The sequence below is a fragment of the Aplysia californica genome, unplaced genomic scaffold (genome assembly GCF_000002075.1).
Source record: "Aplysia californica isolate F4 #8 unplaced genomic scaffold, AplCal3.0 scaffold00269, whole genome shotgun sequence".
In the NCBI taxonomy this organism is placed as follows: domain Eukaryota; kingdom Metazoa; phylum Mollusca; class Gastropoda; order Aplysiida; family Aplysiidae; genus Aplysia; species Aplysia californica.
Genome location: NW_004797539.1, coordinates 850,314 through 874,429, shown reverse-complemented (window position 1 = coordinate 874,429; position 24,116 = coordinate 850,314). Strand labels below are relative to the sequence as shown.

The 24,116-nt window shown below is 39.1% G+C and overlaps 3 protein-coding genes across 11 annotated transcripts in view; 2 read left to right on the top strand and 1 right to left on the bottom strand.

Annotated features, from left to right (window-relative positions):
• The window catches only part of LOC101858637 (protein tincar), a 77,951-nt gene extending 71,344 nt beyond the window's left edge, over positions 1-6,607 (top strand). For 3 of the 4 annotated variants that reach the window (XM_013084053.2, XM_035970457.1, XM_035970458.1), the window contains exon 4: positions 4,543-6,607. In XM_013084053.2, coding sequence (XP_012939507.1) covers positions 4,543-4,575 — 33 coding nt within the window. In that variant the 3' untranslated portion in view covers positions 4,576-6,607. Of the gene's footprint in view, positions 1-2,345; positions 2,950-4,542 lie in introns of those variants that run through there. The other variant, XR_004858673.1, reaches the window with a different exon arrangement.
• Positions 3,795-21,957, bottom strand: LOC101859792 (protein FAM204A). Its single transcript, XM_005101078.3, has 7 exons — positions 21,593-21,957; positions 15,904-15,997; positions 15,140-15,257; positions 10,514-10,712; positions 9,564-9,620; positions 9,218-9,267; positions 3,795-7,467 (listed from the first exon to the last, which is right to left on the bottom strand). Exons 1-7 carry the CDS (start codon positions 21,650-21,652, stop codon positions 7,425-7,427), a joined length of 621 nt encoding a protein of 206 aa, XP_005101135.1. The 5' UTR covers positions 21,653-21,957; the 3' UTR covers positions 3,795-7,424.
• A 98-nt stretch (positions 21,958-22,055) lies between these two features.
• LOC101858114 (transformation/transcription domain-associated protein) overlaps positions 22,056-24,116 on the top strand; it is a 110,515-nt gene continuing 108,454 nt past the window's right edge. For all 6 annotated transcript variants that reach the window (XM_035970456.1, XM_035970455.1, XM_013084050.2 and 3 more), the window contains exon 1: positions 22,056-22,198. The gene's annotated coding sequence lies outside the window, so the exon portion shown is untranslated. The remainder of the gene's footprint in view (positions 22,199-24,116) is intronic.

The following is a 24,116-nucleotide window of genomic DNA, read 5'->3' as shown; positions in this document are numbered from 1 at the left end:
GAGAGAGAGAGAGAGAGAGAGAGAGAGAGAGAGAGAGCAAGAGAGCGGACCAGAGGGAGAAGAAAGAAAGAATGAGCGAGAGGCAGACAGACAGACAGACAGACAGACAGACAGACAGACAGACAGACAGACAGAGAGAGAGAGAGAGAGAGAGAGAGAGAGAGAGAGAAAGCGGCCGTTGCAAATCTTAAGAAGCAAAATCAGGCAGAGAGGAACGAGAGGGAGAAGAAAGGAAAAGTACAGAAGATAAAACGTATGTGCGCGTGTGTGTATGTGTGCGTGTGTGTGGGTGTGCATGTGTGTGAGTTTGTGTGTGTGTGCATGTGTATTTGTAAGTGAGTTTGTATGTGTATATATTTATGTATGTATGTTTATAAACGTTTTTATTTACTATATATGTACGTTTATTTGTGCGCGAGAACGGGAATGTGTGTGGCGTATTTGTATGTGAAGGTGTGTATTTGTGTACTTGCATGATCAGGCGACAGTCTCGTGCATTCACTTAAATCAATCTAGATTCTACTAGAAAACGTTATGGTCGAGAAAACATAAATTATGGTTGCCAAGATAGCCGGTTCGAGAGGTTTTGCGTTGCCTATGGTAAGTGTATGAAATTGTGTTCTTGAAGGAGTACCGAATAACCCAGGGGAGGTTCAAACCAACAAAGTTCCTGCATACTGCATGCTCATTAAAAGTGCAGCTTCCTAACTTGAACAAGAGTGCACGGCCTCGGCTATAAACTATACGCTTAATCTTGACAATTAATGTCAACTGCAGACTGATTTTTTCCTTCTGCGCATTTGCATGAAGCGAAATAGACTGTGATGAGTATACACATAGCGAATAGTTCTAAAGAGGTGGAAGGGACTACACGCCATTTTTAGAAAAGAAAAAAAGGAATAGAAAATGTTGATATTGGAATCTCAAGAGGTTTAGCCCATAAATTCCATTCAAATGAGACAGGGTATGCAGCAAACTGCATTCTATCTCCGTGATAGTGATAGAGCTATAAAATACGGGTAATTCCACGTTTGTTACGTTTTTGTTTGTTAGGTGGGGGTGTTTTATTTTAATTTTATTTTTTTTATTTTTTTTTTTGGGGGGGGGTCTCGGAAACTTTCCAGTAGGGCAAGAAACATCGTCCAGGCCCCCCACCCCCCACCCCACCCCCTCCCACCCCCAAACCTCCTTTCCACCCACTTCATTAAAATTTGCGAGCGGATTTAGACTTAGATTTTAAGAAAAGCAAAACATGTGCTGTGAAGTTATAGAAGAAGAATAAATTATTTGACAATACGGTCGTGTGTTTGCCTTGTGATCTTTTCGATAAGACAGTACATAATACCATATTTAAGTTTGAATTCAGCAGACAAGTGAGCAAGCTGTAGTTATTGCCAATACACGCAATAGATGCTGAAGTTCACTGCACACTTTTCTTTGCTTGAATATTTTTTTTAATGAACAAACACAAACCCTGATCTGACCTTGTCACTCATCGGTATACGTTCTCTAAGTAAGGTTGTTTTTGTTTTTGTCCGCCTCTCACTCTTGTTATATATACATTGTAACTTCTATTTGTCCTATGAGAGCAAGATAATATGCAAGTCTTTTATATCATTACAAGTGACATTGAAAGTAACATTAATATACTATAAACCCGTTTGTGATCAGAAGGAATTCTGATACGAAGAAAATAAATCAAAGCGAGCACAGCTTTGGAGTACAAAAATATATTATTGATAAATAAGGTATAATAATATTCTTTTAGAGTTTTCAATTCAATTTTCTTGAATTCGTTTAATTTATCCGATTACTTCCACAGGAGCTATGGTGCTAAAAATAAGAATACAAATAATACAAATAATAATATAGTAATAATACGTGTGTAATTGCACGTCCATAAGCGCTTCACAACTATAATATGTATTAGTATTATTATCCAAGTAGTCTCTAAAACACCCAGAATCAGATTCGGCTTCCCGGAAAGCATACAGTGCAAACAGTTGATTGCAAAAGCACTTAAACAAATTGATAAGATCTTTCACCACCTATAGCCGGGTTCCCATTTCCACCTTGGTGAAGTGATGAAAATTCATTAAAGCGCCTTTCCCCAGGACACAGCATCAGGCCCCTGACGGGGTTCGAGCCCATGAACTTTCGGTAACGGACCCGACAGCCTAACCACTAGACAACCGACGCGACTTATCATGCTCGAGAATCAAATGCTATTGCTAAATGCCACTATGACATGTCTTTTTCCACTGGTCACCCAACCCATCTCTTTTCACACACACACACACACACACACACACACACACACACACACACACACACACACACACACACGTTTTCCTGTTTCCACAATGTAACTTGTAAGGGTCAAAGCTAACCAGGAATAACTAGCTGGCATTAAAGTGACAGAAACGCCAGTCATTGGAAATACGCTTTCCAGGATGGAAAGTACCGCGAGAGATTCGTCTTGTACACTCTGTAAAAAGTTTTAAATTCTCAAATGTCGTGGAACCCGCTTTTTCGCACTTCTGAACAGTCAGCTAGAACTAGTAGAACAACTATTTTTTTTACACTATGTGATAAAGCAAGTGCAGCGCGCAGCTGGAATTGAATGTGATTCAGTGATGTTAAGACGTAGACGTGGAAAATGGAGGGTCACACAATATCGTTTACAAGATAGTACAGACTGGGTCATTTGTCAATATCATGTAGGCTACAAACACATGTGATATAGACATACACTACATGTTCATTGCTTTCCCCTGCATGAAGCCTTGCTCAACAGATAGACTAGACGCCTGTGTGACTTTTTGCAAGCATGTCACGTAGACACAAACCTGTAGTATTCCCCACCCAAGTCACCCTTTTCAATGCCGACAACTTATCTGTGTGCACGAATGGCATGACAAGAAATCAGTCTTCCCAACATTTCAGGAGGTAAGCAATATTGTTGTATAAAATAGATTTATCATATCCATATTTTGCTTCTTTTTGCGGGAAAAGGAAGCGATGTACTCCTTTGGCGCTTTTGTTTATCCAGCCTCAGTGTTTCTTTGTTTCTGCTTGTCTATATTTCTTTAGTTAAATTCTTTGCGACTTTGTGTGGGTGGGCGGGTGAGGGGGTGTATGTTTATATTTCTTTCTCTGTTGTTACGTTACGGGACAGAGATGTTGAACGGAATTCTCCCTCACACCCCAAACCTCTACCTCCATACGATGTGTACCGTTTGTATTATTTTAAAAATCTCTCGATAAACCGGCTTATATATATAACGGTACAAATAAAAATACTATAATATATTATATTTATATATATACATGTAACATATTGTCTCTACATAATAATTGCTTTGATCATTCTCCACTGGTTGTGGTTGGTATTTGTATGATTTATATAATATATTATTTTTAATGCTCCTTTCAACACTGTACTGTAAGGCCATTTAAGCTGCGGGACCTCCGAATTTAGCGTTCATCTGCAGTAGGATAGGGCCAAGAGGACAGCATGAGCAAGCCTTGAAAACTTTCCCAAACACCTTAAGCTCAAGAACACACTATATAGCCAGCATAATACCAACTGAGCTAACAGCGTTCTGTGACAAGTATGACTTCCCTCCTGTCAATCACATTAACTGACCTGTGTAAAATAAACAAAACCATGTTTCTATTTCTGACTGTTTTCCATCAAGAACAACAATTAAATTTTGAACTTACAGTAACACTAAATTTGGAAACTCTACTACAGTTCAACAGTGCAGAAAACAAACACTGGAAATACAAAGTAAAATAGAATGCGACATTTATTTGCCAATCTGAGTTTCTTTGACAAAGTCAGTTACAATGCATACCTACACAGGCAGACACACAAACACACACACAAACACACACACACACACACACACACACACACGCACATGCAGACACACACACACACACAAACACACAAATGCACTTTGTACAATGCATACATACAAGTATAAATCCATACAAATACAAATATTGCATGGGTATATCACATGTGTATTTTGACTGAATGAATACACACACACACACACACACACACTTGATGATCTCCAAAGCTTGAGTGTCATGGGGGGAAACAGAAAATAATTGCTTTTTTTGTGCTCTTCATAAATGTTTTCAGTAAAGTTCAAGCGGGAATATGATTTTTTTTAAAGAATAAAAAGGGTGTTGAGCCAAAAAAAATAATTGATAAATATTTCCGAACAGATGGAAAAATGTTTGTTTCTTTGATTTTGACAATGACTGATTCCACCACACTGCGACACATATACTTATGCATGAACATATCTGTGTGTAAGTGTATGAATGTGTGTGAGTGTGTGTGAATGTGTGTGTGAGTGAGTGTGTGTGTGTGAGCGAAGTGTACATGATACAAGACATTCTCAGAAGGTGAGTATGGCTGGAGTAAACGCCACATTGATTTATGCACAAATACACATGCTTGTTTGTATACTTTACAAAGTCAGTTAGATTTAACGTTCACCCAATTTCTTTTCTCTACTGCAGAACGGTTCGATTGTCCACACAAGACAGAGCTGAGACAAGCCTTCTCTTGCACCTGACAGACCCCACCACACAAGCGAGGATTTTTGTCATGCGTTTAGCAAATTTTTTAGTTTTTGCCTTGCTTTTAATACATATCTGATTTCTTTGCTATGTTCATGAAATGCAAACAGAACAGCAGAGATAGAGCATTAAAACAGAAGATAGGATGTATTATTTTGGATTAAACGAGCACAGATAAAACATCAAAATATTGATGATGAAAAACATCATTGTTCAAATTGCAACATACATGAGCATGTAGAGTTGGGTTTTTTTATATTCTCGCGTAACCACTCGCAGAACAAAAAAATAAACAATGTTTAAGTGTTTTATGCTTGCTCTTCTACATAGAACTTCTTGGAAAATGTGTAAAATCAAATAAACGTACATGTGCAATAGACAACAGCAGCAATGGTTCTTCTTTACATACAAGCAAATGAAATGTTCTCAAAGTATATATAAAAACATTTCATTGTATGGAGGAGGAAGCAAAATTTACCTCATATGGATTCTGAAATTACAGTACGCAATTCTAGGAGACAGGGATAGGAAAGTATGGTGGGACTTTTCAACTTTTTTATTACAACTTTTCCTTCAGCTAGAAATCCTTTCTCTTTAGCAGGACCAACCAAGCTGCTTCGATTACAACCTTATACATAAAATTTCTTGACAACCACTAAATTCAACAGGAAAACAATTTAAGTTTGCTTGTTTCTTATTTGACATTCATCTTCTTCCTGTCAAAATAAATTTAATAACACATTCATCATTCAGTGACCCTAAGCAGTATGTATGCCCCTCTAGATCTAGAGAGTTAGAGAGTCATGACCCTGGGTGCAGGAACCAGCAACATTAATTAGTCAACAATTAGTTAAAGAACAGCAAAGTCAGAAGAAACATTTCTTTTAAGCTTATTTCAGAAGCAGGACCTCCAAAATTAACATCCAACTAGTCAAGAAGGCAGAGCACCTTCATAACCCCTCAACAACCCAAGTCATAGATCGTCCCCGTTGGGGGATTCGAATCAGGGTCATCAGCACTGTGGCCCAGTAAAATAGCAACTAAACAAACAGTGCCCCTGTGCAGTTCAGTGAATACTCAAAATTCTGATAACTCTGAGCTGCAAGAACTCGATGAAAAGAGTGGGTGGAATCACAACACGATTCAAATCAAAGGAATTTGTAGCTTTATACTTATTTTCTTTTTTTTGGTCACTTCATTTACATTTGTAAGCAAAATGAAAAACAGAGAGGAAGGTATTTATTGAAGCTGATATCACTTTTAGCTTTTCTTTTTGTCTCTGTGATAACGCTGAAGTTGAGGGAGTAAACCAAACAGCAAAAAAGCATGCTCGTCCAAACAATTTCACACTAAAAACATTCCAAGCAAGACCTAGATGCATTACATAAAAATAACTACAGCCTAGCATGCACCTAGCAAAATTGACCTGACACAAAAATCTTTTCATTATGTACGAATTTTGTTATGTATGCGTTCTAAATACAAAGAATCTGTAAAAGAAAAGTTTGGGACCTGAAAATCTGTTTGCCATGCGTGTTTTTTGCTATGAAAACGTTCGCTATGTGTGTGCTACACTGGATATATGTTAACATTTCTTATTACAGACCCAAAGTGCATGACATCACCATAACCATTGGTGAAGCTTTTCAGGTAGGTTGACATTTCCTTTGTACTGACAGTAGGTTGACTGCGACCACTGTCATGGGTCTGTAGTACAGACAAAACTTTTACAGCATTGAACAATATTTTGCATCTACACTGAAGGGAAGATGGCTCAAAACAGAGCATCAATCTTCAAACAGACAGTACCTTTAAGAAGTACTTATAAAAACAAATGATTCTCAGCAGGAAACAAACTTTTAGTGTGAACTAGTGAGTGATTTATCAATTCAATTTATCGAAATTTTTACGATATATTCGTTTAGCACGATAACGTGAGAATGGTAGTCTCCAAGTGATATTTTTAAAATAACTAATGTCCAATAAAAAAGAATTCATGATTTTTCAATTACTGTTTTCTGTCTTTTGTGTTCTTATTGCTTTGAGAAAACTTTTAGAAATGTGAGCAAAAACAGTAATACAATTGTGCTCCATGCAGTGATGATACACAAAGCCTGATAAGAGTTTTTCTTGGGTTTTGAGAAGAATTCTCACTCGTATAGGTGGAAATTATGCAAAAAAGAAAATGGCTTTGTCTATTGGACACTGAACACTGGTCAGAGTCAGAGAGAAATTGTTCACACATTTTAGTTGACAACCTAGTCTTGATCCCATTACACTGTCATTGCAAACAATAGATCCAAGACTACCCCAGCAGGGATATTTGTACCCTTGGTTTATTTGCAGAGTCCATCAGCTCAATAACCCCACCCTATCAGAGAGTCACATAAGTGGAGAGTCATCTTCCTAAAACTACATAATTTTGTAGAGATTGGCTGAACCATTTGAGCTCTGATCCCCCAAGCCAACAGGACCAGTACGCCTGAGTTCCCTTGAGTCGACTGTTTGAATCTGATCACTGCATGCTGCTGTGTGTAAAGATGGACAGAAAGGCATGTAATCCTGTCTTTAAGGTTACAACTCATTCTCAAGTAACACAAAATTAATTAAAGTCATCAAATGTCTGACAGTAGGCAAAGTAGTCTTTGAAAGGGGTTCATACATAATGGAACATTCAGCACAATTCTATTATTGAAGAGATGGTGCTAATAATACCAAACTCCATCTATGACCGCCTGAAGCCAGATGTCCATGTGTACTTGAACCCTTGATCCCTCATGCCACAGATGTCACACTATGTATCTTAGAGAATGTATGACAGACTACATGTTTCCTTTGGTCTCCCATCTGTGCTTGGGTTCAAATCTGTCAGAGGAAGAGGGAGAGAAATCAAGAAAGAGAAAAAAATGTATCTTCATCTACATGTGCATCGCGACCTCAGTGCTTTCTTGTTGTGCCTCCATTTTTAATAACAGTGAAAACAGTTCATAACAAAGAGTGAGCTAAAGAAGAAGTCACATTTTCACTGTTAAAAAAAAGGAGATACGACAAGAAAGCACTGAGGTTGCGATATGCAACATACAGAACTCCCATTTGACATATTAAAGTGCGTTTAAAGTTGGACATTTAAAACAGGCTGGTAGGAAAGAGAAAAATGACTTCTCAAGTGGGGAAGTTACATCGTATGAGTAACTGTGTGTTTCTACTGAGATATAAACAAGCAAATGTTAAAGCAGCTTTCCCCTTGAATGACATTAAAAAATGTTACTTACAATCATTTTTATACCAACTGAGTTAATCTATTTCAATGGCTTTCAAAGTCATCATTTTGATTGTCATTGGGAAGAAAAAAAAACCCCACGACCAAATGATATTTATAGGTTACTGAAAGAAAAAAGACAATGAGGAAGACAAATCATCTGACACAGAAAGAAAGCTTGGAAAACATTACTTATTTTTTTGTAAAATTATTTGTTCCGTCAAGAACTGATATATTGAGGTCGTCCATTTGCCTAGCTCGTTACTCCATAGAACTTCCTCCCACAATCTACATCAAACACACTTATCTCTAGTGAATGAATGTCAATTCATCCCAGATGCGTATCAACATCACGGTCCACTGAGTTGATCGCTGTTGTTGTTTGATGTTTAAGTTTAAGTTTAAGGTCATCAAGGTCATAAATGCTATCTTTTACATATCCCCACCAAAAACAAAACAAAAAATCACACATGGTGAGGTCTGGGGATCAGGCAAGACAAGCACAGAGAGCAAGGTCTTGGGCCCCTTTCCAACCATTCCATCACTGGGGCATTTTTTAATGTAAAAACGCTTGAACTATCAGATACCAAATGGGCGATGCTCCGTCTTGTTAAAAAAATGAAAGTCATGAGAATCTGCTTTCAGTGATGTGGAGAGCCAGTTTTGGAGCATATCAATATAGATTTGTCTTGTAATGGTATTTTCTTCAAAGGAAGAATGGTGCGACAACATCATCCCAGTAACAGCTATTCAAAAGTTAGGTAACTCCTTTTTAAAATGGTCACTGACTCATCCATAATGATGCTTGAGAACTGAAGTAATACGTCATAAAATCGGTTCATTCTGTTTTAATCACCCTGTATATCTTTTTTTTAACACTGCATCATAAAATTTGGAAGAAAAAAACACACTTTGAAATACAATGGCTATTTCATAATAAGCTTGAATAAGGTTGTTCAAATTTTGGGTGAAGCACACAGTGTTTTAAAAAAAACAAACACTTGCACATCAACCAATGTTTTGTAAAGAACATATAAAGTTGTACTCCATCACATAAACATAAACACAAAAATGTTACTTCGCCAGTTAAATATATTATGCTCTACTGAAGCAGCAAGAAGTTGGAACTTTACAGAAAATCACAGAAAGGTTGTATTTGAAAAAATATACATTGGATATTTTGGGCATAACCATTCCTCAACACAAACACACACACGCACAGAAACACATACACACACACGGAATGTTTATCACATCAGAAATTATGATATGAAAGTACATATATATATTAGCAAAAAGAAACATATTTCACTTCCACATAACACTGCAAACTTTGACGATCAACATTTTACTTACCCCCAATTCAGTTTTCTTTTCCGTTTTGCTTTTTGCATCTGGTCCTGAACCTAGAGATCAGGGAAACAATTAGATTTTCAAAGCAAAGAAAATGTGGAAGAGCAAGGTGGATAGGATGATAAATGTTAGTTACCCATGCAATTTACTCTGCAGGATTTGATACAATCCTCTGTTTTCCATTGTAAAAGCAGCCACACTTCCAACCACTGTGGATACCAATGTTTCCATGCAAAAGTCAGACACACTGTTGAATCAGTTGAGTGAGAACCCTAAATAAACAGGAAGAATTGACATTGGATATGAAACAAAAAGTACAAAAACAATAAAACTGTTATCAATTACAAACCTTTTTATCTTCCAAGAAATTTTTGGCATCTATAGCAGCAACAATTTTCTCTCCAGCCTGGGGAAGACAAAGATTACCACCAAGATTTTGGGGAATGGTATTAATGTAAGGCAACGACCAAACTATCATTTGAACACTGTTAAGTTAAAGAGGCAGAATTTCTAACATTTTTCTCCAATAAGATGAAGCCATGTCAGTAGAAAGCCTTGAAAACTCCCAAAACAAACCAAGTTTTTGAATACTTCACTGGGGATCGGGGTTAGGATCATCCACACCACATTCCAGCATGATACAAAATGAGTTAACAGCTCATCAAAGTTTTATACCACGAGCAAAAAAACTTGACAGAAGGAAGGAAAAATGCCCTAGACCTAACTTTTCTACCAATTTTTAAGTGGAGGTTTTCAGTTGAAACCTGAACCATTTTATCTTGAAAGCAAAAACAAATAAACATCATGTAACAGTACAACTACAATGTACCAGTACACTATGCTATGGGATCAATGCTCCTTCCAACAAACTAAAGTGGACACTCTAGAGGTGGGACCTGACACTGACAACTTATTCCGGTGCCAAGACATATTTACATCAGTTACAAAATTAAATATGGAAATGTACTTTAAAAGCAGCTTTAAAAAATAAAATAGTTAAGTTTATATATAAATATTTATATATATATTTATATAATCTATGCAATTACCAGATGAGAAGTGGATGAAGGAAAAGAAAACAATTCCGAACGATAACTCAGTTTTGTTTTTTAATTTAGAATTTAGTATTTTGACTGCATCTCAGACAAAGGCAGTGTGTCTTCTACCTCGTTTTCTCTGGAAGAAAGAGTAAAGCATGTAACTAAAACAAAAGTGATGGAGATCATTCAGTGATGAAAAATTATTCATAGAAAACTATAACTTATAGTATAAGTATAATAAGAGGGAAGAGATACACACTTCTCTGCCTGCAAGACGATCACTCAGCTCTTCAGCTTCTTTCAAATTTCCAGATTTTATAGCGGCGTCAATCTTGGTTTCAAGGGCTGTTGGTGGAGGAGGCCTTGAATGATCAGTTTGATGTAAATGTTGATTCACGTTCATATAATCCAAAAGGTCACACGAGGATGTGGCTGTAGCTTCTTTTGTACCTGTGAATCTAGACACAAAGGCCAAATATTTTGAACTGAGTATCAGCCACAGCTGATTTTTTGGCATATACAGTCGAACCTGCCCTGACGGCCACCTCTATAAGACGGCCACCTGTACAAATTGTGTTTTTTCGATATAATTTAACTGTGTAAAACGGGCACCTGTCCAACGCGGCCACGGCCACCATATTTTAACACACAACCCCTATCACACCAAGTAATAACACCTGTCTTAGACGACCACCTTAGTGACTCTGTCACGTTTTGACATAAATTGTGCATTGGCACCTGGCGTTGTGGGCGAGCTGTCATAATCCAATCATCTGTTTGTTGTTAAGTAGTCCCTCCAACCGATCATGTTGCGTAGGCCCCTATCATTGTTGACCAATAAGTAACAAATTTTCAGCTGCTGGTGAGGTAAGCGTGTGATCCCTCATAACCCATAAGCCCCACCCAGAACTCATACACAAATCATAAGTGAGATGAGTGGTCACTGTTTACCCAGTCTTTAACACAGTAACAACGGACGCCAACATGAACTTGTGACAGAAGCGTCGTTCGTTCTCCGAGTAGTGGCAACTCATGTGTTTGTTTTACCATAGCACTCGATCCTCCTTGTCTGATACATTTTATTTTATTGTCACCTTTGCACAAAAGCAGCAACAAAAGAAAAAAAAACAAACAGCCAAAACAACAACAACAACAATGCGGCTACCTTTGGTTTTGACCTCAGAAAGGAATGGTTTGTTTTCTTTATCCTGATTAATCCCGCCTAAGACGGCCACCTGTCTTATACGGCCACTTTTTTCCGTGACAACGGGTGGCCGTCTTACAAAGGTTCGACTGTATTAACACTATACAATCATACAGCCAACAGTACAAAATACCCCATCTGGTCCCCAGCCAGGAGAGTGACTGCAGTGGACTTCTAAGGCCTGGCGCAGAACTGCGCCACGTGACCGTAACAGATAATTTTCAGCGTCGCATTATTGCGCCAAGTGACTGCAAAGCGTAATATGAGACTCGCTGAAATAGATCTCTCATGAGATGTATCATGCAATAGCATTTTCATGGCGTCGTATCTCTAACACTCTGAAACAAACTAATAATTAAATTTTATTTCACCCAAGTGAAGTATATTGATTCGTGTTTGTCTGGGCGTATCCAGATGTTAATATATTCACATCTTTTAATAAAATTTTTACATTGAGTTCCAGGAACAGATGCAAACAGAGACCACATTTTAAACAGCATATCAAAGTCTGTTGGATTGAGGATCCACCCCGGAAAGTCAAAAGTCTACAGGATAGATGCACTATGAAAGGAGCAGGTCACAGTAGAGGGAAATGCACTAGAAGGCATCAAATTTTTCCACTATCTTGGGAGTACAATCGACACAGAGAGAGGAATAGGCGCTGAAATAAAGTCCCGCATTGGAAAGGCACAGGCTGCTTTCATATCTCTGAATAGGATTTGGAGGACCAGGGTTATCTTACTTCGCACAAAGCTGAGGATCTTCAATTCAAATGTGGAATCAGTATCAGTCTTGTTGTATGGCTGTGGTACATAGAACGGATCGCAAACTTGTAAAAAGACGATCCAGGTTTTCCTGAACAAGAGTCTAAGGACGTTACCAAGGATCAGATGGACAGACAGGGTCACCAACAAGGAAGTATTAAGGAGAATAAGACAGAGCTCAGTCAGAGGCGAGGTGAGAAAGAAGGTGGTGGCCATGGATTGGACATACTCTCAAGAGGTCAAGCATTTGGAACCCACAGGATAAAAGATTAAGAGGAACACCCCATGGACCCTGGAGAAGGGTCACAGAAAATGAAGTACAGAAAAGTGGGAAGACAGAACATAATATCAAGCGGCTAGCCAAGGATAGGGAAAGGTGGAAAGTGTTTGTTCGTGGCCTATATTCTGATCCACGGTGAGACGGGCAATAATGATGATGATGATGCCATTGAGTTCAGTTTCACCGTGCTTTATGACACAAAAACCACAAGGCCAACAAGAGTTAAGAAAAGACACTTATAATCCAAAATTTAAAAAATAACCATCCACTCAAAACCTCAAGGTTAAAATGTTTTTAATCTAACATTGGATGAGACCATTTCATTAGTGTTTTTAGGGCTGAAATATGCAGATGATTTCCCTTGTGAAAAGTAAATACAAAATAACATTTTAAGAAGACCATTTTCAAAAATCCAATACACAGTAGTCAATTACATTTCCACACAAAGAACTTGTTGCACTGACGGAAGGATTTCAAGAACAAACAGGAAGCTTTTAAAATTCGTGGGTTTTCTCTTTATATGGCAATGAAGCATATACAAGTAGATAAATAGAATACTACCGGAAACGTTAAACAAATGAATACATTCTTTAAGGCCTTCACAGCTCACAGAGGTTGTGTAATCTCCCCTGCCTTGTTTACGCTCTACACCAATGACAGTACTGTTGATAACAAAAACATCAAACTAATAAAATCTGCGGATGATTCCACTCTACAAAGCCATATAACAACAAAACAACAAATGAAAATGAATACAGGGACGCTGTAGTAAATTGGTGTGATAACCACTTCCTTTTACTAAATGTATAAAAGACAAAGGAATTAATCATAGATTTTAGCGTCAAAAAAGACAAACTGCAACCACTATTTATTAAAGATGAGGAGGTGCAGGTAGTAAACTCTTACAAGTACAGTGGGTGTCACATTCAACGAGGTTGCCGGGACCGGCTTGTTGTCTTCGTTGGATCCGACCTCTCGTCGAACGTGACTTAGGCTAAAGTAAAGAAAGGAGACACATTATTATACTACATGATGTACCAATACCAGTAATTAAAACAGTTGTTCCCCCTGATGATGAAAATCTCAAACAGCATCAGGGTGCGCGTTTTTGAGCGGTGTTCTGACCGTCATTTATGTATTTTAAAATATTTTTTTCCCGGAACACTTCATCGTGTAGAAACATACCCTCTCTCATCTAGGCCTAGATATCTTCATAAAGTAAAGGCGGGAGCTTGGATTTTTTATCAGGGGAAGAAAGGAATTTGAAAAAGATGGTCTTGATCTAGACCTACCTATCCAGTTTCACACAGCCCACATCGTGTTCCCACCCATCCCCTCCCATCCCTACCATAGGCTAACCCTTGCCCATCCTCTTGGCTTTGAGGCCCATATTAGGAGGCACACTAGATCAAGCAATACAGTGTGTCAGGAATTGAGGATGGGCCTTGTGCTTTGTGTGAGATGGAGAGAAAGGAGAAAAATTCTTAGCGTTTGGGGCCGCTAATTGCTTTTATTTGATTATTGCGACCTCGTTGAAAGCGACTTCGGTCTGTCTGCAACCTCGTTGGAGCTGACATACATTTACAAAGAGCTATAGAGGAAAAAATCGGGGATTAAGGATTGTCTCGTTGGAGCCCACTTCTCGTGGAATGTGACCTCGTTGAATGCGGCACCCATTGTATCTCGGTGTAACAATTGATAACAAACTTGACTGGCATCCCCATGCTGCTCTTGCGCATAAAAAAGTAAATCAAAGAAGGTTCCTTTAAAGGACATAAAGAAGTCTCCATGTTGATAATAAAATTATATCCCTTTTATACCATTCTATAATTGAAAGCGTGGTATTATTTTGTATTTGCTGCTGGGCTGGGAATTGTAAGGAGAAAAATAAAGAAAAATTTGACAAAACTATTAAGAAAGCCAACAAGATCTCTGGATATGATTTTACTAGAATTGATGAAATGTGTAACACCACATATATATTTTTTTAAAAGATAAAAAGCATTATAAACAATCCATCACACCACCTTTCCAACACAAAATGTAAGATCACGCAGAGGCAGATTTGTACTTCCAAAAACAAAAAAAGAAAGATATAAAAGAAGTTTTTTACCATCTAGCACAAGGCTATTGTCAGAATGAGCATAGATGTGTTGCTCTTTAGACTATGTATCTATATAACTCCAAAGGTCTTGTAATTAAATTCCTGCAAGTGGTTGAATGATGCATCTGATGTGAATGTACATTTTGTCAGCTTTACTTCTCTTTTCATATTGAATTTTAATGAGAGTAATATATTATCTAAATTTTTTATGTACACCTGCATGTGTTTTTATGGTCCTGTAGAACCAAGAAAAATTTCCCTCTTGGATAATAAAGTATTATCTTTTCTTATAACCTGTCTACCAGTGCATGAAGTAGAAGAGATAATACCAAGTTACCCACATACAGAAAACTGTCACATGATAATCTTACAGCAGACACTCAATATAATCTTTTCACAAAACGGCAAAGTGAGGAAAAAGAGTGGAAAGCACATTTCCTGAACAATCAGAAATCAAACCCATTACCCCTAAATAGTAAAACTACGAGATGAAGAACACTACAAATATTATACATAGCCTATATTTGACTCACTCATGATTAGTTTCAGTTTTCCTTTTCTTTCCTGCAACAGTCTCAACAGGTGGTCCAAATTTTACATCATGTTTTCTGAGAATATCTTTGTCCTCAGGAGAAGTAAATTCTTGTGTTACTGAAAGGATGAAAATGTGACATTATTGCATTCATAATTGTAAACAGAAAGGCAAAAACATATGAACAGCTCTTTCCTCCCCTCATCCCATTTCCCCCCAAATGAAACATAAATGAAAGTTAGAAAATACAAACGTGTTATGTCAACACATGACACAAACATACACAAAAAAAACAACAACCGACGTACATTGTAACTAGTTCTGCATCTGTGACTATAAGGAAATCCACTCATGTCTGAGAGATTACAAGTGTTTGAGCCTTTAAATGTTAGTGTGTGTGTGCCTGGGTGCGTGGGTGCGTGTGTGTGTGTATGTGTATGTGCATGCGCACATGCACACATGTGCATGTGTTTAGGTGCATGTGTGTGTAGGTGTGTGAGTGTTCTTATGTATGCATTTGTATTAGCATTTGCATGCATCATATTGGGGAGGGGAGGGGGAGTGAACTGAGTTAGAATGAATAGATGAACAATTTACCCATTTTAGAAGGTAGCAAGTTATAAATGTTAAGCCATATTCCACCGGTTTCATGAAATGAAATGGTTCCCCTGCTTACTGATGGTAAAAAGAATTGAAAAATTGATTTAGTTCTACAGGACTAAAGACTTAACTTACAGAAGGAACAATAAACTTGATCGAAATTACCTGTATCCATTACTTGTTTCTGAAGATGTTTGATTCGTTTTTCTGTCGATCTTTTTGTAACTTCATCTGTCCTTTTCTCCAGGGATTTAAATTTCTGTTGTAAGAAAGATAAGATACGTTTAATTTGCCAGCTAATTAATCACATGTCATAATTTGAATTAGTGAACCCTGAAATCAATGAGAAAGTAAATGATACAAGTACTTTAAATGATTGCAAGAGAGGTGTTCTGTTAAGTATAAATGTTGGGAGGAGTTCGGAGGGTTTTCTTTGTTCAAGAAGAGTTACTACCTAGATAGTTAATAAATATAGAGAAACATTTATCCAAAGAATTTTAATTGTGCAGGTGGAATAATATAATATATAAGCAGAAGAGATATAATGAAATGCATGCATTGGACGTCATAACATGAGAAGCAACCCTTGTAAATACATTCATGAGACAAGATCGTTCACAATTACCTCTGGCAGTCCTTAGCGAACATTACATAGGTCCCTACATGTATTTGGGCTATATCAACAAATATTTTGTACTTAATTTTCATTTTAAAAATGAAGAGTACCATATTACAATTATGACTTAATGCTAAGTTAAAGAACAGAGGTCGTATTGATTCATAATTTTTGTTTGTATCCAATATAATATAATAGTCTTCGCTTAAGATCCTGGTGGTTGGGAGCAAGGAAAATGTGGGATCTTATGCGAACAGGATCCTTGCTGACGCACCGAGGGGAAATCCTACTGTGTGACTCATGAATGTTCAAGCCCACAATCAGCAAAATGATCATCCCTTACTCTGAAATGAACTGACTGGGCTGGGTTTATAACTTATATGGCAAGCAAAGAATGGTCAACCTTGATGACCAATCACAATTGTAGGAGGCATATTAATACAATTTTATTCTCAAGATCTACACGGATCCTATTGCTCCTCCGCTTACCACCCGTCCACAATGAATAACTTTCCAACTCTGACCAAGTTCCCCGCCTCTGTCGTAATGGACCATTGGGTTGTGACCACACCTTATTCAACCAAAGCACAATACAAGTTCAGTGGACAGCTCAGATGTGAGTGCGATGTTGGGGAAAACAAACAGTCAAAATGGCAATCTTCAGTTTTGGCCCCCAGAGTACTGGACTTATACTGACTTTAATAACTGAACTGTATCATTGTTTTATGTGAAAGAGAGTGAAAGCTGCCCTGTCTGCAATTCTTTCACAGCACAGTAGGTGATCAATAAAAATGGAGGCAGTGCCGTCCGCTATTTTTCAGTACAAAATGAGTAGTAATGTTAGGCACGTTCTGTCGGTTTGGGCGATCGGTTGATCGCGCAACGCATTTTATGGATCCATGGAATGCACAGCAATCCATCAATTGTTGCGTATATTCTAGATCGGTGAATCGCGCAGCATTTTTTGTGGATCTATAGAATGCATGATGAATGTCCATCTTATAACACCCCTTAAATACTGTACTATAGGAAGCTCAAAAGTGGCATTATATATATGTTTTTGGTGGTCTTTGAGACCTGTGATTGTTGGTGCCAGCTCCAGGCCTGACATCTGCCTGAAGGAGGAGGAATAAGACTATAATATCTAGGTAAGTGATTTAGTCATACGTATGACGTTAACTTCTGCATAGAGCACTGTCAACAATAGGGATATAGACGCTCATCAGATGTTAACACCTTATTTCATAACAGAAAAAAGAAACATTCTACACTCTGGTAAAATCTGAGATCCGTTGCGCATTCTACTGATCCATATATAATCGCTGCGCGATTCACAGATCTAATACAGAATACGCAACAATCCATCCATTGTTGTGCATTCTATGGATCCACAAAAAGCACTGCCGATCGCGCAAATAGACAGAACGCGCCCAACACTAATATTAATATTTCACTTGTTTTTAACAACAAGGGGGGGGTTCCAGGGGGTCATGCCCTCCTGTTTTTAACCATATTTTCATGTTTTGCAATTAGGTTTGATATTTTTTCTCAATCGCTGCGCCAAACGTGTTGGAATGAACAGTCAAAAGTAGGCTAACTGTTTCGAACTAGAAGCTAGATGTAGTCACAGGCGGATAGCTAGAAAATGACAAATAAACGTCATTGGCCGATATTTATAGTAACAGCCATCTTATTTGACCTTGCAAGGGGTATGCCCGCCGCATCATCTGATCGTAATTCGAAAAATAGCGATGATTTTGCTAAGCACACGGTTTGCACAGGCAGTTTCTAAGCTCCTTGCCCTTATAGTTCTACTCCACTTGCAGCTCAATGTCCTATTGACTCATTGAGTCCAATCTCTGGTGAGTGGTTAATTTATTTTGCTTATAAAACTTTAAAAGAAACTGCCCGATCGAAACAGTCGGTCATTTGCACTGCGGCGTTGAACTTTGTTTGAACTTACTTTCGTATCCAAATTGACATAGATCTAGGCTTCCTCTTAGTCTTCTTCTTCTTCTCATTTTACGTAGTGTTCAGCATCGGAATAAATCTGGGTGGAAGAAGGGTGCAGCACAATCACAGACAACCGAACCGAAGAGTTCTGCTCGTTGCAAAGAAAATAGGCCGGCACTATTTCTCCGAACGTTCGGGAAAATAAAGCTGGGCACTATTTCTCCGAACGTTCGGGAAAAAAATTAAGCTGGGCACTATTTCTCCGAACGTTCAGGAAAATAAAGCTGGGCACTATTTCTCCGAACACTCTGAAATAGGGCCTACCATCCTTTCCCCCAAATTTCGGATATTATTTAGATCTATAATTATAGTATGGGCCTACCAAAGATTGTTCGTATACAATATGGTTCAATCGGTCCAAAAAATGTCCGCCGTAAATATTTATATAAAGAAATGCTACAATTCCAAACAGTTTTTCGCTATAGATATGACGTGTTGCCTATGAAGGGTGCTGCTTTTAAACGTAATGTGTTGTGTTCACTCGTGTGCTGTCTAGATCTAGATCTACGGAGGGTTATAGATAACGACACATAGAACTGGCATCTGCGTTTGTCACTGCTGCACTGACACTGGCAAGCCCCTTAATGTGTGTGATTCCATAATTTACATGTAATATCCTGTACTTTTTTAAAAATTACGCACATTTAGGGTTAAAACTGCCAATCTTCTTCGGACAGGTGGACACACGCCCTTATTTATTAATGTTTGTTGTTGTTTATGGGCTGTTCTAATTTTGATTTCTTTCTGTTGTGAAACCTTTCTTTTTCACGTTTTTACACCCATCTAAAAATCTCATCTAGACTAGCTGTTGAAAATTGAAATAGATATAGAACCAAAAATTTGCTCCTGTGTGTGTGTGTGTGTGTGTATGTATGTGTGAGTGTTTGAGTGTGTCTGTGTGTGGTAGTAAGTGGAGAGTGAGGACTGTGTGTGTGTGTTTGTTTATTTTTCGGGCTTTATTTCAGCCTTTATTCAGTAACAGTTCAAAGTATACAAAAATAGAAACACAGGATCCATTCACTCCAGGACTCATGAGTCATTCGTCTCTTTCAGTTTCACTCTTTCATTCAATTCCCGTGTTCTCTCCCGCGGCTCATCCCCGTCCGCATGACTTTCATACCCCACCCCATCCCTCCAGGCACACACAAAGAAAATCTCACTTGTTCCCTGCGAACCATGGACAATAATATAGGCAAAACACCGCCTGAGCTGCATTCCTTTTGTTCGTGAGCTGTGGACCAGGCCAGGGGTGGTCAGTGTCGTCGTCTTGTAGTTGCTGTCGCCTGTGGATACACTCGCACATTCTCCCTTTCACCCGCTCTTTCACTCACACTGTCTCTCCATCCACAGTTCAGCTCGTCATACGTTCAAAAGTTGCCCACTAGTTATGTTTAGTTAGTGTGTGTACATGTGCATGATGGTGGTGGGTGTGTGGTGGGTGTTACTGAAGGTTGTCTGTAGGCGGGCTTGCCATGCGGTACGTGTTCCTTCCCAGACCAGAGGCAGAATGAAAGTTGGCGCCGAACTCTCGCAATAAATAGGCAAAAAATCACGAGACCGGAAGCCGAAAACCGTTCGGAGAAATAAAGATCGGCACTATTTCTCCGAACGTTCGGAGAAATAGTCACTTCGAAGAAAATAATCCAAAATAATCTGAGTTAGCAAGCTGCCGTCATGCGGTCATGTTGCCACCAAACCATGACTGACAAAGTGGGAATCCCTCAATGACGTCAAACAAGATGGCTTACTATAAATATTGACCAATGGCGTTAAGTTGTTGTTCTCAAGCCTCCGCTTGTGAAGTAAACTTTTAGATATTTAAAGCACTCAGACTCACGGCGCCGTGAATGCAGTTGGCAGGCTACGTTCACAGCGCCCTGAATGCAGTTTGCAGGCGCTGTTGAGGCTACGTTTACGGCACTCAAGCTTCGTTTTTACAGAGCGTCCATTGCCGGTTTAAGCAGGCCAGTTTTAGTCAGTGACGATAGTGACGTATATTTAATATTTTGGCCTGCTTCAAGCGTTTCATCCCATGAGCTGAAGGAAAATGAAGCAGTGATCCTTGACCAATCAACCATTCGTCGTTTTCCCTTACAAACACTGAGCTCTGGCTCAGAGCTCGCCAGTGTAAGGGAAAACGACGCACTCTCAATTACGAAACAACACATTAGAATAAAAAATGTATCTGCCTACCAAGATGTTTCAATTGCCCTATAGCTCTCCCGTCCGGGTGAGAGTTGGGTGTGACCTTTGTTAGCAAGAGACGGTCCATGATACGAGTGTAAACAAACGTTCCAGGGCTCTCGAGTTGAAAGCGTGCAATTTTGTCAGCGAGCAGTGTATGAGTGTATGTGTGTGAGAGAGAGAGAGTCGAGAGGGGGAGAGAAAGAGAGAGGAAGAGAGAAAGAGGGAGGGAGGGAGAGACAGACAGATGGACAGAGACAGAGAAAAATAGAGAGGGGGGGGGGGCAGAGAAAGAGAGAACTTGACAAGGAAGAAAGAGAAAGGGGAGAGAGAGGCAGACAGACAGAAAGAGAGAGAGAGAGAGATGGTGTTTCATTTTGTTATTATACATTTAAGAATAATTGATTCCTGTCATTTTCTCTTTGCGTCAGTTCCCAGGCAGACCCGCCGCAATACAGTCATTATTGTACACATTTTATGACCAGTCCCATCTTCCGAATCCCACCTTCTGTTTCCCATCTCTCACCTCTTGTTTCCCATACCGTATCCAATTCTCCATATATATATATAATCCTATATCCTGACTTGAATTCTGTAAGGCCGCTTCGTTTTCCTTGATCCCATGGAATAGAACACTTGAAACTGGCCAAAATAATAAATATACGTCACTCACTCACCGCCAGTGTCGTCACTGACTAAAACCGGCTGACTTTAAACCGGCAGTGGAAGCTCCCCCTAAACGAAGCTTTAGACTAGTGCCGTGAACGTAGCCTAAACAACGCCTGCAAACTGCATTCAGGGCGCCGTAAACGTAGCCAACTACGTTCACTGCGTCGTGAATCATGTAGCCACTGCGAAACCCATAGATCAAAATCTAGATCTACTCCATACTCCAAAGTAAGTAAGTAATCATTCGGAGCGAAAACTGGATTATCTCGGGTGAACATTGCGACGTGATGTTAAATTCAAGATTTACAACTTTGAATCATAGATTTCATTGAACAAAGTTGTGATCCCAAGCCCATGCACGATGGAACTTACCTCCCACAAGCGAGAAGAAACGTTTTTTGGTTTTTCCAACGAAGAATTGCTGGATGCCATATTTTGCGACCAAAGATCACAAACACATGAAAAACTAAAATTTATTGACTGATTAGGATTAGGTAGACTCTACCTCTAGAGATTAGATCTAGATTTCTAGATAATTAGATCTAGATATAGATCTAGAAATCTAGTAGTGGCAGAGGCCCAGGTTGAGTGTTGATAATAAATAAGTTAGGCAACGAAAGGGCCAAGAGTATGCCTAGAGTCCTAGAGAGAATGTACCAGACCTGATTAGAGACAAGTGAACAGTGAACAGTATTAGTATTTAACACAAGACGGAATCAGGACGTTTGTTTGTAATGTAATTCACGCAGTAAGCCTAGCTTTCGATCAGAAAGCAAAGCGAAGGCCGGAAGCTTTGTTTCGGAATGCAGGAGATCTGGCCAAGCCTATGCAGTCCTAGTTTTTAAATGGTCAGCCTGAGTTGTTTTCACTTTCCAGTTTTCAGTTTTCTTCTCAAAAGTAGCGGTTCTCCACAAGAAGTGAACATTCCCCTGCGAAAATGGGACAGAAGTGCTTGTGAATCTGAGAAAAACCATCACTGTACGTTGACATACATCTTTTTCTCTTAATTAATGGTACTTTGCTTTAATTTTGCAAGCATTCATTCATTCTTTTGGAGTAAACGCTTTTGATGACAACCTAATATCGATAGATTTGTAGACCATTGTTAATTGCGACAGAGTGACGCTGTGACAACTAACGCGGCGTTAATTGCGACAGAGTTAACACGGAACTCATTTTCGTTGATGATTAACATCATCTACCATTTCCTAAATATCGAGGCAACAAATATTACAACAAAACAGCAGCATACAACGACAACACTAACACAGCAACATTAACAAAAGAACTCTTGGACTTGGAGCAACAAATGATGAGAACAAGAACAACAAACAAAAGAAAAGAGCTGCAACTGTCTTTGTTTCTTGTTAGTTTGGTGTGTTACATGTGTGTGTACTGTATAAAGCCACAACTGTGTGCATTTGTGTGTTTGTGTGTATGTCTGGGCACTTCTGTACAAGTAACAATGGCTGTTCCTAAAAAAAATATGGAGGTGGGGGGGTTCAGGGGGGGCATGCCCCCCTGAATTTTGTCCTAATTTGATGTTTTGCAGTTAGGTTGCATCTCTGCTCTTTGTGTAGCCTAATTCAAATAGTATTTGGTCTTCAAGACTTCTGGATTTCTTCTCTGAATGTAAACAAATGGATCGTGGACTTTTACGAACGGAACTACAAGATCACCAGACTCTCTAGTCTAGACTAGACTAGACTATCTAGACTAGATCTAAATCCAGGGTGTCCAGCAAGGTCGAAAGTCGTAAATTTGGCTTCGTGGTAGTAAAGGTTGTAAATAGTAGTAAAATGTGCCGTGGCGGTTGTAAACATTTGGTGAACAGTCGTAAATTAACGTGCGTACGGAGTGATGGAGCCTGCCAGACTTTTCAGTGAACCCTAGTCACGGTACATGACTCCGTTTTTGCAGGTTGCGATTGTTTAATGATATTCGTTTTCCTATTCCCCATCCGAGATTACGTTTCACGCGAAAAGGCGGGCTATGGCAGCAGGCGGAAGTGTATGTGACACAGAGGCTCGATTGGGGAAATTAAGATCTACTTTCGCTTTGGCTATAGTTATTCGCACAGGGTGTGTGAAAACTATGAAATTTTATTCGCACAGGGTGTGCGAATACTATGAAGTTATATTCGCACAGGGTGTGCGAATACTATGAAATTTTATTCGCACAGGGTGTGCGAATACTATGAAGTTATATTCGCACAGGGTGTTTCAAAAGAAGGATGGAAATCAGGCCTACCATTTCCTCATTTTTTCCCCTCATCGCGCAAGGACAAAGATCTTAGAGGCTGGATTGAACCAGAGAGTTGATTGAACTTTGGTGGACCCGCCGTGTTTATATGTATTAATGCGCACTAGGCAAAAAACGGACTTACAGTACACTTAGGCCTATACATTCATGGGTCCTAATCGACCGCTACGCGAAATAGTTCCCCGCGAGGCGGAGTGAGTGAGGGCTGCGAGTAGTACTAGCTGCGAGAATACCACGAGAGAGAGAGATAGAGAGAGAAGGGGGTACGAGACAAAGCTGTAAACGGACTTGCATTTTATTATCCGAATCACTGAAGAGATCGAAGTCCGGAATATCTAGGCGTCGGATGAGGACGTTTACTGCTGGAACAGGCGCAGGGTTCTCACTATTATATTAGTATTACTTGATCCCAGCCGCTGTTTCTTTTTAGGGGGAGGCAGTGGAGGGAGACCAGAAGTGGATGATTCCTGATTTTCTTGATTACATGTCGTAGGCTTATTTTTGCTCCTTTTCTTTTGAGGGGGAGGCAGCGGAGGGAGACCAGCAGGTTCCTGGTTTTCTGAATTAGTCGTAGTTAGTACACTAATTTTTGGTGGACCGCACCTTCTGCACTTAAGTTATTAGGATACTTATA

Bases quoted from the DNA above. Each gene is read 5' to 3' on its own strand.
- LOC101859792 (XM_005101078.3), bottom strand. From the start codon at position 21,652: ATGGCATCCAGCAATTCTTCGTTGGAAAAACCAAAAAACGTTTCTTCT. The intron at 15,998-21,592 runs GTAAGTTCCATC...TTCTTACAACAG, and splicing joins TTTCTTCTCGCTTGTGGGAG to AAATTTAAATCCCTGGAGAA. The intron at 7,468-9,217 runs GTAAGTAAAATG...TTCCTCTGACAG, and splicing joins AAAAGAAAACTGAATTGGGG to ATTTGAACCCAAGCACAGAT.